This window comes from Artemia franciscana, unplaced genomic scaffold, assembly GCF_032884065.1.
Source record: "Artemia franciscana unplaced genomic scaffold, ASM3288406v1 Scaffold_1174, whole genome shotgun sequence".
Lineage (NCBI taxonomy): Eukaryota > Metazoa > Arthropoda > Branchiopoda > Anostraca > Artemiidae > Artemia > Artemia franciscana.
This window is the reverse complement of record NW_027062754.1, coordinates 65,553-86,596: the sequence shown is the minus strand read 5'-3', so window position 1 is coordinate 86,596 and position 21,044 is coordinate 65,553. Positions and strand designations below refer to the sequence as shown.

The 21,044-nt window shown below is 34.0% G+C and overlaps 2 protein-coding genes across 3 annotated transcripts in view; both read right to left on the bottom strand.

Annotated features, from left to right (window-relative positions):
* Nucleotides 1-750: 750 nt before the first annotated feature.
* Nucleotides 751-10,452, bottom strand: LOC136042360 (fat-like cadherin-related tumor suppressor homolog). The gene is made up of 6 exons (XM_065727327.1): nucleotides 10,434-10,452; nucleotides 8,962-9,138; nucleotides 6,558-6,758; nucleotides 2,441-2,848; nucleotides 1,107-1,155; nucleotides 751-937 (listed from the first exon to the last, which is right to left on the bottom strand). Exons 1-6 carry the CDS (start codon nucleotides 10,450-10,452, stop codon nucleotides 751-753), a joined length of 1,041 nt encoding a protein of 346 aa, XP_065583399.1.
* LOC136042363 (syntaxin-binding protein 2-like) overlaps nucleotides 6,071-21,044 on the bottom strand; it is a 70,854-nt gene continuing 55,880 nt past the window's right edge. Inside the window, exons 5-8 of one of the 2 annotated variants that reach the window (XR_010621278.1) lie at nucleotides 15,215-15,499; nucleotides 10,534-10,791; nucleotides 8,962-9,138; nucleotides 6,071-6,758 (exon numbers count right to left, since the gene is read on the bottom strand). The gene's annotated coding sequence lies outside the window, so the exon portion shown is untranslated. Of the gene's footprint in view, nucleotides 6,759-8,282; nucleotides 9,139-10,533; nucleotides 10,792-15,214; nucleotides 15,500-21,044 lie in introns of those variants that run through there. The other variant, XR_010621279.1, reaches the window with a different exon arrangement.

Sequence of the window (21,044 nt, the reverse complement as noted above, 5' to 3'; positions counted from 1 at the left end):
GCCGTTTTCTCTGCAAAGATTAATCACGCTCAATGAGACGTGCGAATCATGGTTATCCATAATCAGCAGAAGTCGATTTGTGGGCGAGCAACTGGTTTGGGAGATCAGATGGCGTATCATATCCGGGAAGATTTCGGCTGTCATCCATCCAGACGGCTGGCATTTTCCTGTGCTTCCAGGGGGCGTGCCATGGTGAAAACTTTGCAGCCAGTTCACTCGTGGAAAGACAAAGAAAGGGGCTATCGACTGGCCAGCTGCGTTGATACACCCTACGACTGTTACCTGCGTCCCTCGCTCAGCCGAAGTAATGCGTCCAACTTGCTTTGATCCCTTTTCTGCAACCACCTTTGGTGTCTTCTGAACGGTGGTTACTCCAGTCTCGTCAAGATTATATATTCTATTCGGCGGACACTTGTGCTTTATAAGCAGCTCTTCTAAATTATTGAAGAATTTGCTGACATTCGTCCTGTTGAAGCTGGTGCCTCTGGCAAGGCTTGTCGCTTCGGAGGACCTTAGGGAAAGCCCAACACGACTCATAAAGCTATTCATCCAGTCTTTTTCTGCACACTTATTTTCAGTCCAGTTCTTCGGCATATTCTTCCCTTTGGCCTGGGCATATTCATATGCAAGCTGACCTGCTTCCTTTTTCGTAAGTCCATGATGCATGTGCTGTGCCGTGATCATATAGTCCTTCAGAAGTATCTCTTCGTTTGCTGAGAACACACTTTTAAAGTTGAAGGTAGTTGCCAACTACACTGATTGGGGATCTTCTGCTGCGTCGAGTTTTGCAACTGCTCTTCGCACTGTGCTTCGTGGCAAACCAACCTCTTTCGAAACTTTGCGAAGCGGCGAACCAGATTTAACTCGCATAGCAGCTGCTCTCAGTAAGTCCTGGTCGTGGAGACCGCGGGTGGTTTTCCTAATATACTTTCCCATTCTGCAAAAGAGAGACAGCTTAATATATTTCTAATTGACATGCGGGAACAATAAATGCAACACAATATTCACAAAATACGTAAAAAATAATAACTTCAAAAAAGATCCCAGATGATAGGGGGCAAGACGGACCGGTCCGTCTTACCCGCTGTCTCTGTGGTCCATCTTACCCTAAACCTGCTTTTTCGGAATAGTTAAAAATTATAACATAAGATGGCTCTGCAATGAAAAAAATTAATGTCTCACACACTCTCCTAGACCTCCATATTTGTAAGAAAAATTACCAGAGTATAAAACTGAACATTAGAAACACCAGAAAAGAAAAACATTTACCTCAAAAGCCAATTTCGAGAATGTGAAAACGAATAAAAATATTTTTCTCGAAGACAAGATTGGCTTCAACTCTCAGACTTCGCTCCGAAACTTGCCACTAGATGGCCGTTGTTTCTAGCTCTACAAGTGATAAAAAGGTGACGCTCAAGTCGAGCAATGACAAAAGGTCCGTCTTGCCCCCCGGTCCGTCTTACCCGACTCTCCCCTACATAGAATTGCTTCAATAAGAACACTGAAGCGACTCTATTTGGCTTCTGTGGTAATCAATCACAGCTGCAACAATTGCATGTATAGATATTTTTTCACGAATTTTACTCAATTTTAGGCTATTTTAGATTTTATCTTCATTTTTTAACGTTGAAGACGCCTTGTTCTATAGGCGAAATATCCGTATCGTTTTCGTTTCCCTTTTCCTTCTACTGGCCATAGTCCCATTTATTTTACGCATCATGAGATTTCTCTCTCTTTGTTTTGTCATGGCTGGCCAGTTCGGCTTAAGCCTATTTTTAATCCACAAATAAATTTATGCATCCTTATCTTCTTTTGATAATTTTCTTTTTCTGTTTAAAAAATAAGAAGAATTCAACATTTTCTGTCGCAGCGAAAAATCTAGTTCCATAGAATTCATTAAAGGAAAAGTGGTGTGAATCAACCCTATTCTTAATCATATGAGAATTTCCCCGCACACCTTTCATGAAATGGCATACCGATCTTCCTCATTTCAGACTCTCAAGGCTTATGAAAACACACCTTAATTAAATTGTTAATTTAATTAAACACTAACTTAAGCACTAAATTGACTCTAAACAATTATTTTAAACACCAACTATCTCACTCTTAACACTAAAAAATTAAATACAAACACTAACTTAATTTTAAAAAAACACTACTTAATTAATCATTCCTTTATTAGGATCTATGGCTAACTTCCTATGCTAATTCCCTACTAACATGGAAAAAAATTTACGTATTTTATGCTAATTCTGTGTTCATTCCCTCCTAATATGGAATGAAAAATTTCTACATTCTATGCTCATCCCCTCCTAATATAGAAAAAATTCCGTATTCCATGTTCATTCTATGCTTATTCCCTCTTAATATTGAGTACTGAATTTCTATATTCTATGCATATTCCCTCCAAATGAGGAATAAATAATTTTCGTGTCAATACCTGTATTAGGATCAATAGTAAACTTCCTGTGTTCGTTCCCTCTTAATATGGAATAAATAATTTCTGCATTGACTCCTGCATCCAAAGAGGTTGCAAAAACTTTAATAACTTCTGTCCCAAGATGTGCATCTTCAGGTACAGCAGAAAAATAAGTCTTTGATTCAAATTCTGGTGGATTGTCATTGACGTCAAGTACGACAACAGTGACAAACGCGGTGGAGCTTAGCTGTGGACTCCCTTGATCTTTGGCAATAACAGCGAGGTTGTGCATTATATTTGACTCTCGATCAAGAGACTTTGCTAAAGTGATGATTCCACTAACGTCGTTGATCATGAAATGGTCATCAGTTGATGCAGGAAAAGAGTATCGGACTCGACGGTTGTTACCCAAAATAACATTTACTGGGGCTAATACAATTAGATTTTAGGGAGCAAATGCAGTAGAACAGAGAAAGAGAGACAGGGAGACGGAACGATAGAGAGACAGAGAGACAGAACGATAGAGAGAGAGAGAGAGAAAAGGAGGAAAGAAAGAAAGTGACAGAGAGTGAATGAGTGAGTAAGTGAGTGAGTGAGTGAGTGAGTGAGTGAGTGAGTGAGAGAGAGAGAGAGAGAGAGAGGGGGGGGGAAAGAAATAGAGGCAGATATAGACAAATATAAACATTTTAGAAGAACAGAAATACTGAAAGGCAGAAAGAAGTCTTTCTCCTGTCAGGGCTGCTAATTACGGGGTGAAGTAATTAACCCCGTATATTCCCCCTTCCTCCGTTAATTTTGAAAATATGTTTTTCTCCCCTCTATATTTTCGTAAATTGACACGCCTTTCTCGTATGTATATAAAGATTTTCTTTAGTTTGAACATAAGGCTGAAATCAGAAATTTTTCAACCAAAGATACTAAAAAAAATTTTAAGAATGCTAAACGTTTTGACCCTATCTTTGAAGACTGTCTTCAGCAGCAACAAAGAAGACCACACAAGACAAGATGACCAAACTAAATAATCAATACAATAGTTCCAGTTAAATTATTTATTTATTACTATTGTCTGTTTATTATTTATTATAATACATAAATATTACTTCTTAACATTATTGTGTGATTATTATTTTATAATATTTGTTATTATTTATCGAATATTTGTCCATTTAGCACAACCCCAAACTACCTGAGGCGCTTACAGGTGGTCATTTATTAAGTGATATCGAGGCAGTCCCCAATAATGGATGGTGTTTTGCACCCCGCCACCAAGCTTAATCCTTAAAATTGTCCTTCAATAATATCTATATAGTAGATTTAGCATACTTTGCTCGACTCATTTTTGGTCAATATATTTATGGTCTATATTTAAGAAAAAAAAATTTATTGGATCATTCGAAACAATAAAAATCTCAACAAACAGTCCTGTTTGTTGAACCTAACCTAACCTAATTAATAAGACATTTAAAAAGGTTAAAAGCCAAAGTAAAAAATATTGAACGAATTGGGATTAAAAAAGGGTATACGGAAAAAAACAACCCTCAGACTAAAGGAAAAATTTCAAATTCTCAAATTAAATAGAATTAAAAAATAAAAAACTTCATATAGTTTAAAGAGGAACGATGAGAAAATGTCATGGGAATCAAAATCCTTTAGCCATATTCACATCTTTTCCCGTAAATGCCTTAAGTTTGGACCCTAGATGGATCCTTTTCCTCTTTTGTACACTCCTATGCAGACAAAAGTGTTAATTGTTTTTTCAATCCGATCTTTTACCGTAGAAAATATTAAAACAACATCTATATCCTCCCATAATGTTTTAATATTTTTAATATAACATATTATCCTTTTATTGATGTTTCTTTGCATAAAATATTTATTTATTATTATCGATTTTTACTTTATTCAATTCACTTATTTACTTTGTTTATTATACATATTTATTTATTTTATTTATCAAAACCATTTAGTTATTTACTTGTTCTATTTTTATTTATTTATATTTTATAAATACTTTATTATTTTATTGTTACTATTTTCTGTTTATAACTCTCCCTAATATATTTTTCCGAAATTAAATCGAAACTTCTTAGTGTCACAAAAAATTAAAATCAAATCATACAAAACAGTTTTTCAATAGCCTATTTACAACATTCCTCAATAAATACCAATTCAACGGACTTCACCCCTCAATAATAAATTTAATCACTTAAATGACATTGATTTAAAATCACCAAGGTTCTTATGAAGTTTTCCTGGGAACTTTTCCTTCTTGACATGAGAAGTAATGTGAATTTAAGCTTTCAAAAAAATTACTAAAGAATTTCTGATGAAACATTTCCGCTGTGAATTAATACTTCAAAAGGACTTTAGTCAGGAGTGTCAACTGGGTGAAGGGGAGGAGTATTTGCCACCACCCCCCCCCCTTAAAAATGGAAAGCATCTTTTTCGGTAATTTCCTTTGCCTATTATTGCAAAATACCTATTTTGATAGTCTCATCAAACAAACACATACAAAATTGCTCTCCCTATATTTATAAAAATACATTTCGATCCCCCCCCCTTCTGCCTCACATTTTCATAAACTGACTCCATTGACTTAAAGAATGAATGTGTTCAAGTATTTGCTGCAAGACTTAGCTAGTGTCATATGGCTTTCTTGACTAGTTTCTGTGATGTCGTCAGCTCCACATACCGTATATATTTTTATACTCTAGACATACGTCAATGAAATAGTTTTTTTTTTTTTTTTTTTTTTTTTTTTTTTTTTTTTTTTTTTTTTTTTTTTGCAAAGATAATTTCAGGGTACATAATGTATATGTACTTTATAATGAAATATGTAATGTATTGCGTGCACCAGTACCAGTGTAATGTATATATATACTGTATGTCTAGATAGTAATGGATATGCATATGTACAGTATAATGAAATGTTCAATGTAATGTATTAACAGTATATATATAACAGTATTCATATGTATATGTACTGTGTAATAAACACGAATATAAACCATTCGTATTTATAGTAGAGAGTCATATTCCTTTTTTAAGCGAAAAAACTAAAGCATGAAATCTCATTAAATGTACAACCATGCACAACCCCATTAAAACCCAAGTACAACCCTGTTAAACCAATGTACAACCCCATCAAATGCTAACCCATCTATTCAACTGTTTATTCAGTCAGTTCATTTTTACACATTAGGGTGGGTATACCTTCTTTACATTGATCACTTATATATCACATTTTATATACAAATTTTATAAATCCTTAGGTGAGAGCCATTGTTTATGCTTCGTAGAATGTTTCAATGTACCCGAAATGTGTCAAGTACAATGACTGAAGCATCAAAAGGAATTCTTTAATTTCAGTGAAATAAAAGAGGCTCTTCCAAAATTTCAATGGTTGTCGTCCCAGGATATTTTTCAATCAATTGGTTTTAATTTAGCAACAGTAAATAAACATAAGGTACAATTTTAGAAAGTTCGACAGCCATCTAAAACCTCGATAAAAGACTAGCGGCAAATCAGATATTTAATTATACCTAGCACCACATATTTAGGAATAAAAAAAATTGACCATTTGAATGTATTCCAACTGGAACTCGTACCTTAAAAGACGCAAAGCCGTTAATATGAATAAATTTTCGGTTCCAGAAATTACTAGAACCGAATGCGTCCAGTATGGGTGCAGTGGATTGATCTCTTCTTTGTAATGCAGAACCTGCAATTCGATCTCAGCTGCACAACAGTGTAGCAACCCAACGCATGGCAGAGAATTTCATTCCGATGATACGATTATGCAAAAATGTGTCCATGATAAAAAAAAACTAGATTAAGAGCTTAAAGAAAAATTTTTACTGTTTACTGTTAGTAAAAAGACCATGAAGTACTCGATGGCACCTGAATCGCACTCGATGGCAAATATTATGAAAAAGAAAGAAAAACTAAGCAATTCAGTTTCATATGTTCAGAATAAAAACGGCAATTCTACAGTTTTTCATTAAGTTGTCGATGGCATAACACGTGAAAACATGGCACAAAACGACGGTACACCACATTTTTTACAAAAATGAAAAGCAAAAAAGCTGCGCCAGCCTACCTTCGTCATAATCTTATGCATGCACTTTGGTGATCAAACTTTTGACTTCAAGGTCTTCAGGTACAAGAGCAGTCAAGTTTTCCACTTTGAACTGAGGTCTGTTGTCATTGACGTCACTTACTATGATGATTACATCAGCCGTACATTCCCACAAAAGTTCCTCCAGATCTTGGACATGTGAAACAAGTCGATATTTTGACTGACTTTCACGGTCCAGCATCCTGGCAATTTTTACCTCGCCTGAAATCGTAAGAAACTATTTTAATTAAATTTATTCCCCGTTTACTTCGGTAAATCGGTTTTATTTAGCCAGTGAATGGTGGAAATCTTATTTAGTCAAATATAGAATACGGTCATATTTAGAAATTATTGAATAGAGGGATTGAGCAAAACTTATTTGTGAAGGATTTAGTGAATCGATGGGTTCGCAGTTTTGTTTAACACAATACTAAATGTGAGCCCATTCACAAAAAAAAATGGAGTAAATCGACAAGGGAAGCTTAAATGTAATGTAAGCGTTTTATGTGGGCTCATAAATTCACAGTAATTTATCAGGTTTGTGTATGCTGAGATCTTTGAGTGAAGGTCAAGGTATCGTAGGAAGTGAGTGAGTGGCCAGAGAGTATTTGATGATTTACCCACAACTAGGCCGATATACTTTTCTGGTTTGAGGTCCAAGCTCAGAATTACACCTAGGTCCTTTTCACAGGTAGATTTTGTCAGGTTGATACCTTTCATTTTGTATGATTACTTCGGATTTTGGCGGCCAAGATGGCTGACAGAGCATTTTGCTACAATTGGTGAAAGTTGCCATTCTTCGAGCTTCTCTGTCAGGGCGTCCAAGTTGCTTTGGATTTGTGACGATGCACTAGCTTCTCCCAGGAGCTTCGTATCGTCTGCAAACAGGCCGAAGTCGGTTTGGGAAATGGCATTTATGCAAATGTCTATGTAAATGACGAACAAGACTGGGCCGAGAACACTACCTTGTGGGACGCCACTGGTTGTATCTGTCCATGTGGATAGTGTGTGTGCAACCTTGACTGCTGTTTTTCTATCATTCAAGTATGCTGAGAGTCAATTTTTTAGCTGTCCCTTGATTCCATAGACTTCCAGGCAGTGGATGAGTTTTCGTAAAGATATTCGGTCGAAGGCCTTAAGTAGATCGATTAGAATAATATTTATTGGAATCCCACGGTTCAGGGCAGACTGGATGTAGTCGTGTATTTCTACTAGTTGGGAAACAGTAGAACGATTTTGACGGAAGCCATGCTGATGATCTGAGATGAGGTTGTTCAATTCGAGCGTCTTTTCATGTAACCATATATTACCATATATAACCATATAACCAGCGTTGTCAGAAATCTATTACAAACCTATCTATGTCAGAGTTTGGAATATCATCAATAATTTCGGTTACAATTTTTAGCTAAATCACTGAGGAATAGAAAGTTCAAAGTAGAATAACTGCTAATGCTAACTAGACTGTATAAATTGCGTAGCCTTAACTATGTAACCTTAGACGATATTGCTAAATAAACCCCAAGTTGGAAAGAAACACAAGTTACTTCAAGAAGGAATTTCATCAGTTGAGGTTTGAGTATTTGGTATCACGTGCCATAAATCTTGAAAAATATGTACTACATTGTTTGTTTTTTTAGTAAATAAAAATAAATTACTGGATTAAATGAAAGGCAATAAAAGGAAGACAAGGAGAGAAGCAAGAAAATGAAAAGAAAGTAAGGAGTTTAATGTTAGGCTTGAGTATTTGGTTGGCATCACGTGCCATAAATCTTGAAAAATATGTGCTACATTGTTTGTTTTTTAGTAAATAGAAATAAATTACAGGATTAAAAGAAAGGCAATAAAAGGAAGAAAAGGAGAGAAAGCAAGAAAATAAAAAGAAAGAAAGGAGCTTAACGTTGGGTTGTGTTGTGTTTGAGTTTTGGCTGGCATCACCTGCCATAAATCTTGAAAAATAAGTACCACATTTTTGTTTTAGTAAATAAAAATAAATTAGAGGATTAAAAGAAAGACAATAACAGAAAGAAAAGAAGAGAAAACAAGAAAATGAAAATAAATAAAGGAGCTTAACGCTGGGTTTGAGTATTTGGCTGGCATCACGTGCTGTAAATCTTGAAAAATATGTGCTACGTTGTTTTTTGTTTTTTTTAGTAAACAAAAATAAATTACAGGATTAAAAGGAAGGCAATAAAAGAAAGAAAAGAAGAGAAAGCAAGAAAATAAAAAGAAAGAAAGGAGCTAAACGTTGGATTACATTAGGTTTGAGTATCTGGCTGGCATCACGTGCCATAATCTTGAAAAATAAGTACTACATTGATTGTTTTCTTTTGTAAATAAAAATAAATTACAGGATTAAAAGAAAAGCAATAAAAGAAAGAAAAGAAGAGAAAGCAAGAAAATGAAAAGAAAGAAAGGAGCTTACCACTAGTCGAGTCAATAGAAAAATCTTCTGCTCCTCGCCCAGTAAGAAAGTAACGAACTCTTGATTCTTCCTTTTCATCAACGTCCTTGGTTTCAACTTTGAATACTAGTGTGTCCAATGGAGCATCCTCTGGAACGGACTCTTTATATCTGAATTTAGAGCAATAGGGTGTATTATCTAAAAATACAAACAAAATGTATTCATTATTATTTGATTTCTCAATTTGGGGAGTATGGAGAGGCACCAACTCACGAAAGTGTAAAGGGAGGGGAAGTGAGAAAAGATTTTGCCTTTGTTGCAAGTGAATATACAGAAGAAGTTATTGCTCAAAATCTAATGGAGGGAGGGGATTTAGTTTTCTAACTTTTACCAAAATAGAAAAAAAGTATATTTCAAAATTTAGTGAGGGGCGGGCAACTACCCCTGTGCCCCCCCCCCCAATTGACACTCTCCTAAGTGTGAACCCACCTGAACCATCTCTTGACTAGACCATTGAATAAATAATCATTCATTGCAAGATGAAAAAATTGAACCTAATATCTCCTCTAACTTGGTGTAAAAATTGCAAATAACTTATAGCCTGCTCTGTTCTCTTTTCCTAGGAAAACAAAGATCAAAGCTTTTCCACTGAAGAAACAATACTCTTTATTTTCTAGTCCCTTGGGATTCGTTGGGGAAAGATAGGATTGAGACTTCAAGCACAAGTCGAAAAACTTTGTTTTTGTTAAAGTTTCCCAACTTACGTAAGAAATAAATGTAAAGAAAAAATACAAGTGGAAGCATATGGCAAAACCAGAATACTGTTTTTATCAAAAACTGGAAAGAATTTAAAGATGGATACAGTTAATTTTGGACACTCCCCAGGAAGCTTCTCTATCCAATATCAACCCTCTAAAGAAAAAAGTACGTAGACGCACTAAAATTAATTTTCAGAACTATTCAAGTGTTGGTTACTTTTGGTTACTTTGGGCCATGGTTCTTTACTAGGTTGCAGTGTGATCAAGCCGTGTCAATGAGCAGAAGAAAAAAACGAAAGATATTCACTAGCCTAAAATGTACATTGACTAAGAAATAGAAATAAAAAAAACTTTAAGAACAGAAACTGAATAAAATAGTATGGAGTTACAAGGGAGATAAATAGCCATCTTACAAAAATCACTAGGGAAAATGACGTCACCCTTCAGGTACGGGGAAATGACAAAACTCAAAATTGATAAATATACATGCACATTCCAATCATAAAAGACTTATCCCTTTCCTTAGCTAGAGCCTCCCTCCCCTGAAATAGAACTTTGGTACACCCCCTTACTAATGCATCATAGTAAACTTTAAAAAACGCTTTTCTTTGTTTTTACTTAATCTGTCAATAAAAATCATTAAGTATTTTACCATTGTCATCACTGACGTCTCATCTACAGATACAAAAATCAATCTGAAAATATCATTTTCCTTTATGCGCTGTCAATAAATACCAATAAAGTATTTCATCATTGTCACCAATGACATCTACAGATACAAAACTTAACCTTAAAATATTATTGTCTTTTGAATGATGTCATTAAAGTATTTTACCGTTGTCATCAGTGACATCTATAGAAATGGAAGTCTAGGCAACAAAAATCCCATCGGTGGCAGCAACTCTCAACTTGTAAGGCTTTATATCTTCTCTATCCAGAGGCTTAATGACCGCCAATGCTCCATTTGGTTTAATTGAAAACTGAGAGCGAGGATCGCCACTAGTTATATAATAGAGCAACCTTGAAGCTGTCAAATCTTGGTCTGTAACTGCTAGTGTTACTAAAGTTGAACCAATGTCGACGTCCTCGTTCACTGAAATAATTTTCAAATGAATTACGAGTATGGATTCATGAATGAGGCTTGTAATAGCTTAGAATTTTTTCTTCTAGATGAAAAAAATACAACAAATTATAAAAAATAGAAGATAACAGCGTAGAATGATTCGTTTTATAACATAAAAACACGTTCACAGATTTAATATTTTCTTAGGGGAGGGGGATTATTCACTAAAATGACTTATTTACTGTTCTAAAGGCCCTCGGCCATGACACTTAAAAAATAAAATTCAATTCCAATTGACACTACATAAACAAAAACATTGCACCAATTACGAAGATCTACAATTGCAAATTCATTGTTAATATGAAGTTCTTTTGGTATAATAATTTAGAATATTTATTGGTAAAACATACAATTTTTGTTTCTATTTGACAAACATAGGGATTGGACAGCAATTATTAAAATTCGACTGTAAAAGTTACCATTAGAAATTATTCTTGCAAATAAATATTAATATATTTAAAGCAGTTTTACGATAAGGAGCAGAGCAACATTGCCACAGTTACCCTGCTGTCCTTCCTCTATAGTGTCAAAGCTATTCATGTGAAAGCGAAACTACAGGTAGATCAATTACGTTAAAATACATGTCTTCATCAAATTAGCTCCAAAATTCTCTGACTTATGGTAAATTCCTCCGAAGGGCTCCGTTCGGAGAAGGAGGAGGGGTGGGGGCTTGTGTGAACTATAATTTTTGACTGAACAACAACTATAACTTACAGAGTGTGAGCTTCTTTGTGTTTTTTTTCTTGTTTTTGTGTTTTATTTTTCTTTCTTATTTTTTTTTTTTTTTTTTTTTTTTTTGTTAATTCGTATAGCGTTTGTTTTTTCTAAAAAAATTTTATGTGTTTGTTACTTTGCTTAAACTAGTTTATGTTCTTTCTACTTTTTTTTCGTTAGCCAAGGATTCCGTATGTGAAGTCAAGATTTAGACTTTTATTATTATTTGTTCATAAAAGTTTTTCTTGTTTCTGTCTTATTAAAACATTTTTCCAGTTTTTCAACATTTTTATTTCAATTTAATTGTAAATTGAACTGCAGTGGGGCTAAGAAATTGTTTCAGTTTGGGTCACACCAAAATGCCTTTCCTGGACATTCAAGAAAACACAGCTTTAATATGGTCCCAGATTAATTTTAAACTATTTTCCCATACAGATGGTTCCATCTTACATTAAAATTGATGTAAATTAGAAAAGACCTTATAATTAGAGTTAGGGACAGGGACTTAAGCATAAGAGGCTAAAAGAAATATTAGACAAAGTCAAAAGTTGAAACCGATGCAATGTTAAGCATAAAAAGGCTTATTCTTAAGCATAAGAGGCTAAAAGAAATATTAGACAAAGTCAAAAGTTGAATAAAAGTCCAAAATAGGAAAGAACTGCTTTATTTACTAAATTACTAAAACTGATGCAATGTTAAACATAAGAAGGCTTAATCTTAAGCATAAGAGGCTAAAAGAAATATTAGACAAAGTCAGTAGTTGAATAAAAGTCCAAAATAAGAAAGAACTGCTTCATTTATTAAATTACTAAAATCAATGCAATGTTAAGCATAAGAAGCATAAGAAGACCCATGCAGGAGAATTTAAAAAATTAGTGTCTTATTAAAAAATCTGCCCGTTTTTTAACATCTTCATTTCTTTTTAATTAAAAATGTACATAGTAATTAATAGCATTTAAACTACAAAACCGCAGAATACATTTTTTTTCATGACCATTATTGAACCTGATCTTTCGCGTGGATCCATATTAGCCCGATAACCCAAATGGTAAAAAAAAAGAACTTTTACTAATGTGACGCAATTTGTTAAACATATTCTTAGAAATACATGCACTTAATCAAGTTTCATCCACTTTTACACATCAAAAACTTATCCTCTCCCAGGCAAGTAGATTGAAGAAGCGGGGGGGGGGAGGGGAGGGCTCCAATAGTTTTTTTTTGTTTTGTTTTTTTTACCTGGCCTTCCCATGATTTTGGCAAACTTTTTTTTGGTATTTTCATAGTAAAAAATCGATATAACAACAAAATTGCCCCTTCTGAGATTAAAAAAAAAAGAAATCTTGAAACCCCCTCTACATTCTCGTAAATTGACGCCTATGTCCCCTCCCACTCAACGAATCCCTATAATCTAGTTCAGAAATAGTTCTAAGTAATCAAAAATAGAAAGCACTGTAGAATCCAAGCTTTACTAAAGAAGCAATACAATGTCTTGACGAAATTACCTTAGCTACCATGGCTACAACAAAATCAGATTAGAGTTTATGCAAAAAAAAAAAAAAATGATAAATAATAAAAGGAAACTGCCATAAATCAAATTACACAGAAACGAAATAGGAAAAACAAACTATTCACTGAATTAGGAATGCAGTTGAAAATTTCAGAGCGGATGAAAATTAATTGTAAATATGGATAAATTTAGGATTAATCGAATCAAATGCAGAATTGAATCGAATCGAATACAGAATTGAAACGAATTGAAATGCAGGAATTCGTTTTTTAGATGCAAATGAATAAACCGGTAGGTCTATTACGGACAGGTTTGTAAGAAGGGATAGGTCGTTCAACAAATACAGAAGGTGCAAAAGAAATTTTAATGGCTTGGGAAACTTACTTTGATGTCACTGAAGATGTCAACTTTAACAACTGTCAAATTTTCAAATGTCAAATGCAATAAACGTCGAATTTCAAAATGTCAAATTTCTTTTAATGTCACTTTATCTTTACTGAAAAAAAATCGAATTTTTCTTTCGGAGAAAGTAAAGAACACAGGTGAACTTAAAACCAAATGAGATTTGGGACAAAGGCGACTTCCGGCTCCAAATTTATATTGAGTTTAAGCTATTCAAAACATACAAAGAGATTAATAAAACTCCCAGTAAAGGATGACTTAAACTCTATCACAGAGTAAAGAAATTATAAATATGAGGGGGACAGTCCCTCTTAGGAATAGCATAATCCTTGTTTGTTTTAGGTTCCATCGTCGTTCATGGTTTCATTTGAAAATATTTTAGATATATTTTAATTTTTTTATATTTAAGTTATAGTTTTCAATATATTTAATTTCTACTCGTTTCCAAAATTTCTAGTTGCATGAAAAAAGTGAGAAGATATAGTTTTAACTTAACCCTACTTACTTAATTTCTTATTCTACTTATAAAATCTTATCAAACTTTCTGTTCAAAAGAGCCCCCTTTCAACATTTTACGACGCTTCAGTTTCAGAAAAGTAGCTTTCGTGATTATAGTTTTAGGATATATAGCGATGAGAAGAGAATGGAGCCCTTCAATAAAATAGAACTGAATGAGCTGTGTAAGTCTAATTCAAAGTGTCAAAATTCAACTTTGTTTAGTTACTCAAGTGGTCATTATGCCTGAAATATCACATTTGCCTAAGTTGTTTGTCTGTATAATGGGGGTCTGTATTGGGATCCTAGAATATCTTCAAATGAATTTAAGAACTGTTCAAATTTACGATTCCTAAATTTATATCTGTCTTTACTCATTTATTCTTAAATTTTTTTTTTGGAGGGGGGGGGGGGGGTTCAAGTCAGTTATGATAAATTACCAACCCTCTGTGTTCATATGGTATCCTGGCTGCTAAAAAAAACAAAAAAAAGCTAGAAATGCGTGAAAAGTCTTTGAAGTGAGAATAAATTTGTCAATCAACAACTTGAAAACAAACGTAAAAATAACAAAACAACTGTTAATAGAAATCTATTATATTTCAGAAAATTAAGTTATTCAGCCGGTTTTTGTTTGAACTTGATTTATTTTATTCCAAATATCTAGCATGTCTGTTGTAACCTGATTGCACCTGAGCTTTTGCTTTTTTATGCTGCACTAAATTACAAATAAACTTTACATAGTGACTATAATCAAAGAAGTGCCATTCACGTTCAAATGGGAACCAATTGCCGTTAATGTATTGAGGGGGTTAAATGAACATTGGTCCCTCACCCCTTAAGGTTTCATTTTGAAATTTTTATGGTGTTCGAATAGTTCCCCTCTTTTATGAGGTCTTGACAAACTTATCCACCCTTCCCCGAATAAATTCGGCTGTTTTTAAATTCACAATAACATTGAGAAAAGAAATGAAAAGAACAACTGAAGCACAGAATAGAAGTCCTTTGTCGATCCTAGCCGAATTCAAGACTACTACACACACAAAAAATAAATACATGTAAAATTTACATAAAATTTGTTTGTCTTTTGCATTTGTTTGTTATGGAAAGGCAGTGGGCTCTTCGTCGCTATTTTCTTCTTTATGATGTTGGAAATTAATTTAAAGATTAAAGTAACTTAAAGATTTAGTTAATTACACTTGCTAGATAAAACGTCTGACTGAAACTGAAAAGACTGACACTAACATAGCCAACTTCAAAATTAACTTCCTAACCTACCTGTAGCAAAATAACGGGTTTGAGTAAAAACGGGTGGATTGTCATTAATATCCCCAACGTCAATTACAACATTGGCCAATGATGATCTCCGAGGGAATCCATTATCAGACGCAATTACATCAAACTCGTATCTAGCCATTTGCTCTCTATCCAAAAGGTTAACAGTTGAAATCCAGCCAGATGTGGAATCGATTTTAAATTTTGAATGAACTTCTTCAGAAACGTTGGCAGCCAACTGGTAGGCTATTACCTGGTTGGCACCAATATCAGCGTCCTCAGCCGTTACTAAGGGTTTCAAGGTCGTATTAATTAAAGATTTAACACTTAGATAGGAAAAAAGGAAGGTGCAAGCTGAATCTTTATTATAGAGCCTTTCCGTCACTGAATAATCTTTTTTTCAAAACGAGAGAAAAGGTTCTATCATTCGCTAATACTTTCTCAAAATGGAAATAAAATGAAAGAAAGAACACCCTCAAGGGCTTGGAGGAGGGCCTGGTGCTTCAGATGATGTTGAGGAGATACGATGGAAAAAATACTTGGAAGATTTAAAACTAGTAGCTTAAACGGAGTTTCAGCAGTTGAGATGGAGAAGAGGAATGCCGACAGTGGCGGCTCTAGCCTCTCTTGCACCCGGTGCAAATCTCGAGTATTCCCTCCCCCTGTCTCCCACATAATTTTTAGGCCAAATTTAAACAAAATTGTCATTTATTAACAAAATTAAGTTCAATCTTACTGCTAAATTATTTTTAAATGATTATTTAAATTATTGAGTTATCATTTGTTATTTTAATTCAATTATTTTCATTATTACTTTTTCATTATTTTTAATTTGTTTTATTTTTTCAATTAATTAGTAACTTATCAATTATTTTCGTTTATTAACTGCACCTTCTACTTTTTTTTAATAAAACATTTCAAAAATTATAACCGCTGACGGTATATTTGAAATTCTGCACTAATTTTTGCCCCGTGGCAAATGTCCCCTCTATCCCTCCCTAAAACCACCTCTGAGTTTCCACCACTATCTTTGCCTTAGGAGTTATAAAATGGAAAAGAGTAGTGGTTGTTGGAAAAAAATTTAAATATCAAAATATAGCAATAATTGTATCTTTTATTTTTTGGTCAGATTTTTGGCTTCATACATTTACAACATCAGAAAAAATATAAGCATATTTTACAAAAAAAGCAATATAAAGACTAAAAAAGAAAAATAAGCAGATAAGTAGGTATGCTGATTTACATTAGAGTTTTTAAAATCAAATTCACCCTGACTAGAATAGGAGGGGATACAGTAAAATAACATATTCACATATCTATAGAAACATATAAAATACTTCTACTGTTTTCAGTTCCGGATTAAAGTTGAGAGAGTTGTTTTTCAATAAGGCAAAAATGGGCTTATAGTACATAAAATACCCCCAATGGTATTTGATCCAAAGAATCCCACCCCAGGAAATATAAAAAGCCGTGGCCTAAAAGCTCCACTTTTCTTGCTTTGAATCCCACGGGGAAAACTCTCTGGGAATTTTTTTTTCAACAAAAATTAACAGGTTATTGCACCGTCGTTAAGCTGTTTAATGGGTCATTTAAAAGCTCCTAATTATGTCTATATATTTTTTATAATTTCATCTTATAACCTTCATATGTAAGTGCTAGATGACACTACTTGATTAGGTATATGCGATTTTGGGTACATATTTGATCATTAGAGGGCGAGGGGGGGGGTTCAGAACTTGCAAAAGTAAACGAATCTTATATTTAGATTCAGGATAAAGTTCTGAATCTAAAGGTAAGTAAGAGTTTTCTGCTTTTATATTAATAAAAATGTGCTATTTCTACTTGATTTAAATAACTTTAAATCATTTCTAAACACTTTCTAAAAATCTCTAAAAATAAAAAAAATTCTGAACACTTAAAAAATCTGATTTCATAAGACATACAAATCAGAATTTACATAGCGACTTGATCGTTTGTCACTTGACTAAATTTACCATCTTCTGTCAGAGCTTGGCTTCAATTCATATTTCACACGACTACTTTCCAAATCTCAAAATGAGGGAAAGAAATCCCCCTTATCTTCAATGTCCAAAGTTATGCTGACAAAGAGATATCATAAAGCATTCACTTAGCAAGTGCGTAATGATATTACAAGCATAAAGCGGTGAGAACAGAGCTACAGAGTGTATTGGAAAACTTAAGTCTCCTAGAAGAAATAAAATCGGATTTCACGGGCACATATCGATTTTGACGAATTAAGAGATAAAACAAATGTGAAATCATGCAAAGAAGGTTACTGCTTTCTAGGACTATAATTAAAAAGATGAAGGTTAATATGTCTAGGCCACGTTTCGTGGTTTAAGGATGATAAATTGCTAAATATAGTACTGTTTGGCCAGCAATCTAGGGCCAAACGAAAAGCAGAAGAAGTCGTAATGATGGATTAAAAAAAATTAAAAAGAACTTCATGAGGAAGGGGGGGGGGAGAGTGAAGCGTTGCATAGATCAGGGTAGAAGAAGTGTGTGTGCAGCTGTTTGGGCCTCCCCTGTCCTCAAGGACAAAGAATCTCAATTCTATGATGCCAGCTACTTGGCTAGAACGGCTCGTGGCTAGATATTCGTAGGCTTGTACTTTTTGGCCAGCCATCTAAGGCCGAACGAAAAGCGGAAGAAGTCGAAAAGAAGAAGAACGAACAAAATTTAAATAGAACCTCCTGAGGAAGGGGGAAGGGGAGATTGAAGCCTTGAATATATCAGGGTAGAAGAAAGGTGCGCGCAGCTGTTTGGGCCTCCCCTGTCCTCAAAGACAAAGGATCTTAATTCTAGCGGGCCAGCCACTCGGCTAAAACGGCTCGTAGCTAGATATTCGTAGGCTAGATGACAATTAATAATTTTCCTCATTAAAGGGAATAAGTTAATACATCTAGGCCATGTTTTATGGTTACTTGAATAACAAATGGAACTATGTCAGATAAATTTGGAGACGTTGATGTAGACGCCTTCACCATTAAAATAAATGTGTCCTGAAATTATATCCAAGCGAGATCCAATATTAAAAGTCTATAAATTACATTGAGGAGCATAATTTTTAGTGCAAGAACTAGAGAAAATTTATGTGCAGGCAATTAAACAATTTTTTTTAGACATAAAAACATAAAATACGTTTTTATTTTCCAACACAACTTTCAATTGTTAATGCTAAAATGCAATCAGGTCTTTTCTATTTCATCTTTTTTTTTTTATGGTAGCAACAGTTGTACCGAGAAAAAACTTAATTTTTTTTCTATCGGGAATACCTAAATAAATAATAAAAAAAAAAAATCGAAAAAACTTGAAAAAGCTTCACGTAAAACCCTAGACGCTATGCAGAATTTTATAGCTTTTTACTTTTAAAATGGGAACCTACATTGGTTGCCTTTCTTAAGAAACTTTAGTTTTTGAATGGTCAAATATCCTAAAAATTCACAAAAAAAAGTCTTAAAAGCTTAAGACAAGTTCAGAAAAATTCATACCACCACTCAATTAAATATATTATACAGATCTAAAAAAAAAAAATTAAAAATATCAAATCACAAAAGCTATATTCAAATGCATTGAATAATAATTTTTATTTTATAAATTTAGAAAGGTTATTACTGTTGTTCCCGCCACAGGAATATAAGCATGTGGGGGTAACGATTTAAAATTTATCTTACGTAAATTAAATTGGTTAAAACATTCTTTAGCTCAAGCAATTCATAGATGGTTCTAATAGTATGCTGACAACAGATAAAAAAGTTTTTTTCTTTAAAATTTCAGAATTTTTCAAGGTTCGAAAAGTCCAATAATACTGTTGAGTTTAAAATGAAAAGGTATATTACTAAATTTTTCAAAATATGCAAGATTTCTATTAGTTTTTTCTAAGAGTACACTCTTCTAATACTCGGAAAAAAAAATTTAAATTGAAAAAAAAAGTAAGCGGATGGACATTACATTTTCAATTTCAACATTAAAAGGTACGTTATGACTACTCAGGTTGTCCGTATTATATCTAAGTGCAAAAAAAGTACAAAAAAAGAAAAAAAATTCAATTACATTGAATATTATACATAAATATATGCCCTTCCACCAAAACGTCGTTATTGCCAGCGATAAGCTGCTAAATCAGGTTTCCATTTTGAAGAGATCCACCCATGTCTACTGAGGGAAGGAGATTTCCAACTGCAAATAGGTCTTTAACTGAATATTACACGCTTACAAATTAAATATTTTCGTTCAATTTTCTTGTTTGGGAGGTAGGTTAAGTTCCATTTTCTGTTTTTTTTTTTGGGGGGGGGGGGTGTTATGTACAAACCCCACGCTCTTCCCACTGAGACTGGCAGACAGATGAGTTGGGCATTGTATCTGCTTCCACCACCAGAGCTTCCAATTTTTTATGATTTCTTTGCATTTGCAGATTGTCTTCATATAATATGCAGATTATTTATGTTTACTTCCCTCCCCCCTTAAATTTATGGATGCATAAATGATCGCACTACCTCCAATATCCGAGCAGCACGGGGTAGGAGGCAACGTGTTGTGACACAAATCAATATCCTTTGTAACAGCATTGCCTTTCCATCTGTCTCTTTCCCCCTTCATCCTCACTTTCTTTCTTTGCTATCAATTTGGTTACCATGAAGCAAAGTAACAAGTTTGTTCCTCGTTCTTGGACAGCTACCACTCCAATAATTATGTGTCTATGACAACACTACGCCTGAATTAACATAACTTCAAATCTCCGAGATTGTTCCCTAATACCTTTTAGTTTTATTACCCAATAATGGTGTTAGATCAGCTTGAAATCGGGGATAAGATTCCTTAAAGTTTGAGCCGTTTTCGTAGGCAAATCCTATTATTTTGTAAAGGAACAGCGAAACATAACTTTTTGAATGAAAGTAAAAACGATGTTTTCTATGTTGGATCCCAAGGGATTAAATAACCAAATTTAGCCCTAAAAAGCTTCCCAGCTTTTTCACGCTTTAGAATACCCATAAGTTTAAAAATATTCCGTCCCATGTCTTTGTCCTAAACCTCAATCACGACTAACAGAAGCGTGTTGGGTTTCTACGGCCTCTTAGACTAATATATAGGTTGAACTGGATTTCTGTAGCCTTTTCAGCTTTTCCGCGCTTTAGTTTACCCATTAGTTTAGCGATATTTCATCATAAAAACAAACATTTAAACTATCTTTCAAACACAACAGTTAGAAACTTTTTAGATTTCTGTAGCTTCTTAAGCAAATATATAGGCACATCCCTCGCATTTATCGTAGAAAATTCCCATTAATCCATGGATGACAGCTGGACTATTAGCATCATCTTCTGAGTTATGGCTTAGATCATAGCTTATTACTCCTTTTATAAAGTGGAAATGTTGGATGCAGGGGCGGTTCTAGTCCTGAGTAGAAGAGGAAGCTGCCCCCCCCCCCGGTTATCTTACATCTCACATTAAATTCCTTTCGTTTTATATTTTTACAATTCTATTGTATATCTTGACCCCCCCCTCTAGATTATGAGGCTTAAAACCACTACTGGCTGGATACTCGGAAATACCATTGGCATAAAAACCATAGTGTCAAGTGTCAATATCAACGCCACTCGTGCCTCGTGCTCAAAGGATATATAAGAACACCCTTAATAATAAGGCGTTTTTTAAACTGGTTTATGTGGCGTGTTATTACTTCTGAAGGAACATTTTTGGAATCATAATTTTTTGGTTTAGTATGGTTATTGGCTGAATGTTTTTGCTAGATGCTTGGAAATACCCCTCGCATAAAGACCACACTGCCACTCCATAATATCAATGCTATTCG

Bases quoted from the DNA above. Each gene is read 5' to 3' on its own strand.
- LOC136042360 (XM_065727327.1), bottom strand. The intron at 6,759-8,961 runs GTAAGCTCCTTT...TTACGATTTCAG, and splicing joins TTCTATTGACTCGACTAGTG to GCGAGGTAAAAATTGCCAGG. The intron at 2,849-6,557 runs GTTTGATCACCA...TAATTGTATTAG, and splicing joins TGAAGACCTTGAAGTCAAAA to CCCCAGTAAATGTTATTTTG.